General features: G+C 47.3%; 1 protein-coding gene across 1 annotated transcript; it reads right to left on the reverse strand.

The window, feature by feature from the left end:
- Window positions 1-6,645: 6,645 nt before the first annotated feature.
- On the reverse strand, window positions 6,646-7,569 carry LOC142865011 (olfactory receptor 1f45-like). Its single transcript, XM_075998420.1, has one exon. The coding sequence runs from the start codon at window positions 7,567-7,569 to the stop codon at window positions 6,646-6,648; it is 924 nt and encodes a 307-aa protein (XP_075854535.1).
- Between the last annotated feature and the right edge of the window lie 2,239 nt (window positions 7,570-9,808).

Here is a 9,808-nt window from a genome sequence, read left to right on the forward strand (position 1 = left end):
ATATGCTAACATGTGCTAAGAAGGGGCGGTCATTACAATTCTCTAAGCCAATTATCAGGTTAGGTGTAGAAATAATTTTACATAATAGTCCATACTAGCTTGCAGTCCCACCAGCAGTGTAAGAGTGTTCCTATCTCTCTGCATCCACGCCAACATTTATTGTTTTGGAACTTTTTGATAAAGGCCATTCTCAGTGGAGATAAGTGACATCTCATTGTGGTTTTGATTTGCATTTCCCTGATGATTAGAGATGTTGAGCATTTTTCATATGTTTGTTGGCCATTCTTCTGTCTTCTTTTGAAAAGTTTCTGTTCACGTCCTTTGCCCACTTTTTGATAGGGTTGTTCGATTTTTTCTTGCTGATTTTCCTGGGTTCTAAATAGATTCTAGTTATCAGCCCTTTATCGGATGTGTAACATGTGAATGTTTTCTCCCACTCTGTAGGTTGTCTGTTTGCTCTCGTGATAGTTTCTTTGGCCTTACAGAAGCTTTTTAATTTGATCACATTTATTTGTTTTTGTTGTTGTTAATTGCCTTTGGGGTCTTACTCATAAATTCCTTGCCTAGGCCAATGTCTAGAAGAGTATTTCCAAAATTTTCTTCTAGAATTCTTATAGTTTCATGCCTTAGGTTTAAGTCTGTTATCTAGTGTGAGTTGATTTTTGTGAGAGGTGAAAAGTGCGGATCCTGTTTCAGTCTTACATGTAGCTATCCAGTTTTCCCAGCACCATTTATTGGATAGGGATTCTTTTCCCCAGTGTATGTCTGCTTTGTCAAAGATTAGATGGCTATATGAGGATGGTTTTATGTCTGGGTTCTCAGTACTGTTTCATTGGTTTATGTCCCTATTCTTGTGCCAGTTCCATGCTGTTTTACTTATATTATAGCCTTTTAGTATAGTTTGAAATCTGGTAAATTCATGCCTCCCATTTTGTTCTTCTTGACTAGCATTATTTTTGCTGTACGGGGTCTTCTCTGGTTCCATATGAAGTATAAAATTATTTTTTCTATATCTGTGAAAAATGATGTTGGCATTTTAATAGGGATTGCATTGAATATATAGATCACTTTGAGTAGCACAGATATTTTAACAATGTTGATTCTGCTGACCCACGAGCATGGTATATTCTTCCATCTGTTTACGTCCTCTGCTATTTCCTTCTTCAGTGTTTCATAGTTCTCCCTGTAGAGGTCTTTTAGCTCCTTAGTTAAATATATTCCAAGGTACTTTATTTTCTTTGTTGCTATTTTGAAGGGTATTGAGTCTTTGATTTGGTTCTCAGTTTGACTGTTATTGGTGTATATGAATGCCTCTGATTTGTGTGTATTGATTTTGTATCCTGAGACTTCACTGAATTCATTTATCAATTCTAGGAGTCTCTTGGTTGAATCCTTGGGGTTTTCTAAATATAATATCATATCATCAGCAAAGAGTGAGAGTTTGATCTCTTCTGCTCCCATTTGGATGCCTTTAATTCCACTTTTCTCATGATTAGACTGTGGAGGGGGAGGAGAGATCACCTCCAGCCCCGCTTAGCTCTTAGTGGGCTCCTTGACTAGATCTACGAACCAAATTGACACCAGACAGACGAAGAAGAGAAAAAGCACACGCAATTTGTTAGTTTTACATGCCCATGAGGATCTTCACAAGAGAGTGAAGTTTGAAGAAGTGGCCAAAGCAAGATGCTTTTATACTTTTTAGACAGAGAATGGGGTACAGCTAGTGGAGGCGAGATTTACTTTGGGAAGGTTATTTATGCGGGTCCATTGCAACCCAGCTCCCGGTCTCTGGTGATAAGGCTACTTCCTCTCCCTGGCATGGGGGGGGGCACCCCTTCCAGAGGAATCTTTACTGTTCACTGCTCACAGGAAGAGACAGCTCAGCTTACCCTTTCTGAGACAATTCTCCAGTGTTTTCAATTCAAAATAACCAGCCTACAAATTCGGCATATTCTGGGGTGGCACATACTTCACTCCTTCACCTGTCATCATGGTTTTCGGGGGAGAATCTCACAGGGTTAACCCGTCCTCATCGCCTCATGTCAGGGATATGTGATATCAACACGTGTCATCGATCATGTTGACCTCATCACTTGCTTAGCGTGGTGCTGACCAGGTTTCTCCACTGTCAGGATTATTTTCCCCTTTCTGTGTTCTTTGGAGGCGAGTCACTAAGTCTAGCCCACCCCCGAGGTGGGAGGATTAAACTTCATCTTCCGGTGTGCAGGGGCACACCTACATATTGTGGACGGAAAAAATCCAAGCCCTGAAATATTTTGAAAGAAGTTTATTCTGAGCCAAATTTGAGGACCATGACCCGGAGCCACTCTCAAGAAGCCTTGAGCAAGTGGGCTCGCTGTGGCTGGGTTACAGTTCAGTTTTATACATTTTCAGAGAGACAAAGGTTACAGGCAAGGTCACAAATCAATACATGAGAGGCATACATTGGTTTGGCCCAAAAAAGGTGGGACATCTCGAAGCGGGGGCTTACAGGTTATAGGTGGGTTTAAAGATTCTTTGGCTGGCAACTGGCTGAGAGGGTTAGGCTTTATCTAGAAGACCAGAAAGGATATGCTTATTTTAAGATAAGGTTGTGGGCACTCTGGGAGGTCCAGACAGGAGGACATTTTAAATTTACAATAGGCGCCTGCTAGGATGTTTTAAGATGCTTTAAATTTAAGAATAGGCGCCTGCTAGGATGCTCAGTTAAGACATTTTAGATTTATGATAGGCATCTGCCAGGATGCTTGAGTTAAGACAGGGGCTTCTTATCTTTTAGGTGATGTTAATGCCATACCAGAATCAAGTCAGGAAGTAAACCACTGCTTCGTTTGGTTAACAAAAGCTGCTTTGTGGGAATTTACCGTTTGTCAGCCTAACCCTGCTGGCCTCCTTACCATTTGCCAGCCTAACCCAGCTGGCCTCCTTAGGAAGGAGTTTTTAGCAAAAATTAGAGTTCAGTCCTCAATATATCATTTCAAATTCTTCTGTAAGGAAAGTTTGTTCCTTCCCCCCATTCATTTGTTTATTCAATCACTCGCTTTCATCGGTAGGGACTCATTTCCATTTATTCCATGCTTGGGTCATGACCCAAACCACTCTATTTGGTGCTCGAATTGTTCTAGCTTTGGCCTCAGGAGCCTTTTCACACTGGCTGCTGTGCTCTTTGACACACGCCTGTCCCCTTTTCTTTTTGTTTTTCGTTTTCTTTAGCACGCCCTTACTGCCTCGCAGTACAGGATGCTCCGGGCCCATCTCATGTCTTCCCTGTCCCTGGCCTGGGATCAGCCTCATCTTCAAGCAGCCACAACCAGCGTGAAGTCCAGAGCGAACAAAAGACGGTCCTTTTGGCAACACGCTCAGTGAGGCCCTGCGGCTCACACGGGAAGAGTGTGGACAGCCCGATCATAATAGGAACCAGAGTTCACCAGTTAGGCAAAACCGGTTTTCCGTATTCATGTGGCAGAAGGTTAACTACCAGGACAAAGCCATCTGCTGAAGACTGCATAGACACCGTGAGACAGAAAGTACCGGAAAGCTTAGCTTCCTCCCCGATGCATGAAGAAACAAAAGAATACAGGCAGGACAACGACAATTTCTAGAAGTTTGCAATAAGCAGACGATGGCAGGAAGGGCCTCTTCAGCTCATCAGAGACATTACCAGGCTCTCCCGGAAGACTCCCTGGTAGGCCTAGCCTTGGGGTGGACACTGGAAGGACAAGTTGAGGGCAAGTGATTCCACGACACTGGAAAATACCTTCAAGGCTGTGACCCTCTCCAGGGAGAGCGGCCTCTGGGGACCTGTTCTGGGAAGAGGCCTGAGCCTCTATTTCAACACTCACTGAGCTGAAGTCCAACTTTTCAAATTCTTTTAATTGTCTTGCAAAGAGCTGGTCTCCCATGGTTAATTAGCAGGAGTGGGAAACTGCCTACAGGAAGGAGGGAGTGGTGGGTCGTCCCAGCAGGAGAGGAGGCTCTTGGCACAGGTTGGTGCCTGCTAACTCAGGCCCTGGAGGGTAAATCACCAGACACAATCCTGATGTCCCCGCTGCCCCCTGGGGACTCTGCCAGCCTGGCACTGTGCCTGCTTCTCGAGGAAGAGGATGCTGGCGGCCCGGCGTGAGGCTGAGCTCCAGCTGTGAACAGTGCATGTCCTGTGCGTGCCTCACCCTGCCTGCAAACCGCGGCAGGGGTGACGCCACCCGAGCCCCGGAGTGCCCTCCTTTCTGCATCTCTCTGTGCCGCCGGCCTGAGAAGGGATGCCGGCAGCCCAGGGAAGACGCAGTAGATGGTGGCCGCCAGCAGCAGGAGGTGTAAAGACCCGAGGCTGAAGTGGCATGAACCCGTGCACGACCTCTCACACTGTGGCCAGGCCGACAAACACAGGGGCCTGTCCGCTTTCTGGACACGCCACGCTGCTGAACTTTTAGGGGCTCCTTTCCCCCTTTCAGGCAGGCTTCTCAGTGTGGCACGTGATGACTTCTCCCTGGGGTGCACCGGGTTGGGGGGACCATGTGGGTGCAGGTGAGTTTGCCTTTGACTCTGCACCTGCAGTCTGCTCATGGACTTCCTTCCGTCCCCACTCTCCTCCCCACAGCGAGAGCAGAGGGAGGGAGAGACTCTGAGCAGTAAAAGCCAAGTCATGCCTCAGCCCTGCAGCCTCCTTGGGTGCTAGAATTTAGTGAAATCTTTCCACTACTCCAGCTCCCTCGGTTTTGAATTTTACTGCTCTGACGTTTGCTGTCTAGGAACGCGCACTTCCCACCTTCCCTTAGGCTGTCATCCGTGCTTTCCAATACATGATGATTTAGGAGGACGACAACTCTACCGAGCACTGGAGACGTTACTTCCAATGTACGCCGTGGGACTTTCTCAGAACGAGAATGTAATGGAATAACAGGATGGGATTCTATGCAGACATGGGTCATGCAAGGGAGAATATGCTGAGACCAAAATGAGCCATACGACCTCAAACGCCAACACTTAGTCCATGTTCTGACATCTCAAACCTTTCTACTGAACCACCTCTATAATCAAACTGGCAGTTCAGAAGGACACGCCAAGTTTGTCCCATGTAGCCAGGTTGCCATGGCACCCAGATGTCCCCTCCTGGGAGCCCACACACTCCAGGCTGAGAAGCCCTTGCTGGGTGCTCAGCGCACGTCTGTGGTGTGTGATTGCTAAACGAGCTAAGGGAAATGGACAATTATTAGGGTTTCAAAAAATCAGAGGATTCTTTCAACAGAGACTGATGAAGGAAGGAGGAAGAGAATCAGGAGAGACAAAGCGTGAAAGATATAAATAAGTGGGTTGATAAGAAATAAAGCTGTAAGTATAGGTTGAGGCCAAATCATGTCAGGCATTGTGTTTGGAAGCAAGAATATTTGGACTTATCTCGAGGTCTTCAATATTCTGTCTGTGGATGGGCTGACAGGTCCCAGTCAGTGTTCCAGGAGGATGGAACTGACCCTGTGGGCAGGATAGAGATGTGCAGGGAGAGGCAGGGGCAGTGAGGTTCACCAGGAGCCTCTTGTGGTTGAAGGTCAGTGTCAGGACCAAGTCAGGAAGGGCCAAGAGTGAGGACAATGAGCACTGATAGCCCCAAGAGCGGAATGAATTGAGAAAGGAGAGGAGGAGAGGGAAGAGGGCCGGCAAGGGGAGGGCCATTGGAGACTGGTCCCTGGAGACGTAAGTGAGTACCGTCTGGACATCAGGAAAGAGAAGGTGGGAACGGGCCTGGTAGGCTGTTAGTCCCCAGTTGTAGAATAGAAGCTTGGACTACAGGACACTTGGCCCTGCAGAGTACAGCAACTCTAGACTTGGAACCAGGAGTCCTGGGTTCAATCAAGTCCTATAATTAGTTCATGTCCCTGAGTCCCTAAGGTGCTATAGTAAGTCTAGACACCTCAGCTCGGAGGGAATCTCTGCTTCCTGCAGCCCACTTAAACTTGAAGGGTACCCCAGGGTTCCTTGAGAAAGTATAGTTGCTATCTGGTGCCTCTTCCTTCCTGTTCCTGGCTGATAATTGTGCTGGCTAACAAAACACCAAAAAGGTAGATTGGGCTGTGGGGTGGGGCAGGCTAAGGGTAGGGTTTGATTGTGAGAAGTTGGAGAGGGACCCAAGCCTCGGACACAGGAAGAAATACCTGACTCAGTGATGACCAAAGATTTTAACAGCAGACAAGACGAGTCAGTAATCAACAGTTACTAGGACAGCCCTGGGCAAGGTAGCCTTTCTGTGAGTCTAGAAATGGGATAATTGTAGAATCTCGCGTGTGAGGCTATCGAGAGCAATTGACTCTGAGAGTCTGCTCTGAAGTCCTTTGAAATTCCCAGATCATTGTGGCTGCCACTGTCTTAAGAGGGTTGCCGGACCCATCTGATAAAATAGATTCACATGTGTCTGACCCTCAGTTTTTGTTGTTTGTGAAATGAATGCCTTAGAACCAGACCTTTTTATAAATAACAATTTAATAGTTTTATAATATATGTACAGCCTCATTATCTAAAATCATGATCATGTATCACCAATTAGAGGAATAGTTATGGGTGAGTTTTGCAACTATTGCTGTTCCCCCTTCTCTGTTTGTAAAATGAACAAATGTATGATTTCCAAGAGTCCTCTCAGCTCTAAAAATTATAATTCTAGAACCTGAGAATTAGTTTCCTTATGGCTTCTTTCATGCCATGATTCCGGAGGCTGTAGATGAAGGGATTGACCAGTGGTGTCACCACTGTGAAGATGACAGTGGCCACCGTGTCCTGAACTGAGTAGGAGGAGGAAGGGTGCATGTAGACGCCCAGGATAGCCCCGTAGAACAGGGACACCACAGTGAGGTGGGAGCCACACGTGGACAGGGCTTTCCTTATCCCACGGACAGACGGCGACCTCAGGACCGTGGAGAAGATGCAAGCATACGAAACAACGATGCATGTAAATGGTGTCAGAAATACCAGTGCGCTCACAGTGAAGCGCATCATTTCATTGATAAGGGTATCAGAACAAGAGAGCCTCAGAATAGCATCAGGGTCACAGAAGAAGTGGTGCACGGCATTGTCGGAACAAAATGTGAGTCGGACCATGAGAATGGTGTGGAGAAGAGCATGCAGGTGTGTAATGAGCCAGGACACGGCCACCAGAAGGACACAGAGTCTGGGCCTCATGCGCATGGCGTAGTGCAGTGGGCAGCACACGGCTACGTAGCGGTCGTAGGCCATCACGCTCAGGAGGAAGCCGTCCATGTTGCCAAAAGTGATGAAGAAGTAGATCTGGGTCATACATTCCACATAAGACATAGACTTGCTTCCCAGCACGTGATTCACCAGCATCTTGGGGATGGTGACCGATGAAAAGCAGATGTCAACACAGGAGAGGTTGGCCAAGAAGAAGTACATGGGCGTATGGAGATGACTGTCACAGCTGATGGCCAGCGTGATGAGCATGTTCCCAGCGATGGTGACCAGATACATCCACAGGAAGAAACCGAAGAGAACCTCTTCCTGCTCTGGCTGCCCAGAGAGTCCCAGGAGAAGGAATTCTGTGAATCCAGTCTGGTTGTTTCTGTCCATGTCTGTGGGGGGAGAATGTGGTTAGAAGAAAGGTTTAATTTATTGGGCTCCATCTATTGCTTAGAGATTGCAATTTCTAATGACACCACATCGTGGGTTTATTAATATCATTTCAAATATAAAATCACATGAGATTGGTAATGTCATCATCTGAGCAAAATTTTATGTTATATGTTTTGTTTTGTTTGGGAATTAATTCACATTAGATAATTCCATGGAGTTAGTATTATGGACATCAACAGCTGGTTAATTTTAATGTTTAATTATGTTGCTTACATATAGCTTTACTTCACTAACATTTACTAAACAGCTAGTATGTACCAAGTACTTTCACATACATTCTTTTTTTTGACCCTATGAATGATGAGTAAGAATCAGAGACTCAGAGACTTTAGGTGACAGTCCCCAACAGACATTTAGCAGTCCTAAAAGAGAAAAAAAACATTTCTTTAAATTCCTCCCTGGTTTCCCTTCCAGATTTTGATTAGCTACCATTTGTTGATTAACCCAGTGCCAGGCACTGTGCTCTTGCTTGGTGTGCATTTTCCCATTTTATCCATATTAGAATCTGCCAGGTAGATATAAGGAGCTTCATTTAGAAGAAGGAAAAGGTAAAAGCAAGGACATTTAGAAATTTGATCAAGGTCATAAATCCTTTTACCTTGATAAAGTGCTATTTTATACAACTCCCTCAAATTCACTGTAGGTCTCTTACATTTTCCCAGGACGTTGCTGCTTGTAGGCTTTGAGGGGTCTCCCTGATGGTCCGTCCTCAACAACCTAGAAACTGCACAGCATCAAGATGTCCTTGTTGGCTTGTCGAGCTAAGCTTGCGGGTGAGGTTTCTATGTGCACGAGTCTGCCAAGAGAATTCTGTTCCCCTTATGCTAGCCACAATAAGAGAATCAGTTCGGTTTAGGACTCAGTTTTATTTTTAGAATGAAAGGGAGAGATTTATAGAGAGCAAAATCATGGGGTATATCTAAACCATAATCCCAGCATTTAGAAATCAATACTGTTGCAAAACACTGTGGTGTCAATAATCCTTAAAGAAGTCACAGTGTTTAAAGGGGCGTTGGTTAGGAAAAAAAAAATTCACAGTGTTTGGATAATAAACAAGAGAGGAGATAGAATTTCTGGAGAGGGTAAAGCCCCAGTCCTCTCCACTTGCTCTGGCAGTGTAGGCAGTATAGACAGCATAGACACTATAGACAGAATAGACAGTATAGACACTATAGACAGTATAGGCAGTATAGGCAGCATAGACAGTATAGGCAGTATAGACAGTATAGACACTATAGACAGTATAGACAGTATAGGCAGTATAGGCAGTATAGGCAGTATAGACACTATAGACAGTCTAGGCAGTATAGACACTATAGACACTATAGACAGTATAAGCAGTATAGACGCTATACACAGTATAGACAGTGGTATAGACAGCACATTTGGGAGACAGGCGGTTGGACGTAGATCGCCTGGGACAGTGAAGAGTCCTAGCATCTTGAGAGTTAAAGGGCAAAACCCGTGTAAATTGGGAAGATCTGAAGTTATTTTCTCACAACTTACAGCACAGACTGCAGGTGGCGGGACGGGACTAGGCTGTGTCCAGAGATATGGAAGGAAGGTGCCGGGGAGAGGCTGACTCTCGTGGAATGTGGAGTTGGGGCTCGGCGTGGCGTCAGGGAAGGCGCGGCAGTGTTCGCGCAGCGCCGTCCTGGCGCGCCGAGGCGCACATGGGCACGGCCTGACTCGCTGCCCGCAGCGGGAATGGCAGGAGGGGGCGCAGCGGGTGGCGTGGGCTCTCCGTGCGGTCTGTCCCCTGCGGATAAGCGGGAGACGCAGGAAGACCAGCTGTGAAGAGTCCAAACCGCGCGCGGGGCGAGCCCTGGGCAGGGGTGTGGGCCACGTGCGTCCGCGTCTGCTGATGACCCGGCCCGCGAGACCCGCCGGGCCGTCCCGGGTCAGTCCGCGGAGGGACGGAGACACGAGGGGCGGCGGTCGAGAGGAGCGGCCGGGCCTCCTGTCACAGGCACCGGGAGGGGACGGAGGCTCCCGGCCCCGGCCATGTGGATGGAGGGCTCTGAGATCGCCGCAGCGACGGCGGCGCTGGCAGAAGCGGACAGGGCGTTTGGTTCTTGCTGGCGCCCCTGGGCGAAGGCAGGTCTGGGGAAACCCCGTGCGCTCCGAGCAGAGCAGAGAGAGGAGAGCGAGGGTGGGGACACGGAGAGGCCCCGCG

The sequence above is a fragment of the Microcebus murinus genome, chromosome 28, assembly GCF_040939455.1.
Source record: "Microcebus murinus isolate Inina chromosome 28, M.murinus_Inina_mat1.0, whole genome shotgun sequence".
Taxonomy (NCBI): domain Eukaryota; kingdom Metazoa; phylum Chordata; class Mammalia; order Primates; family Cheirogaleidae; genus Microcebus; species Microcebus murinus.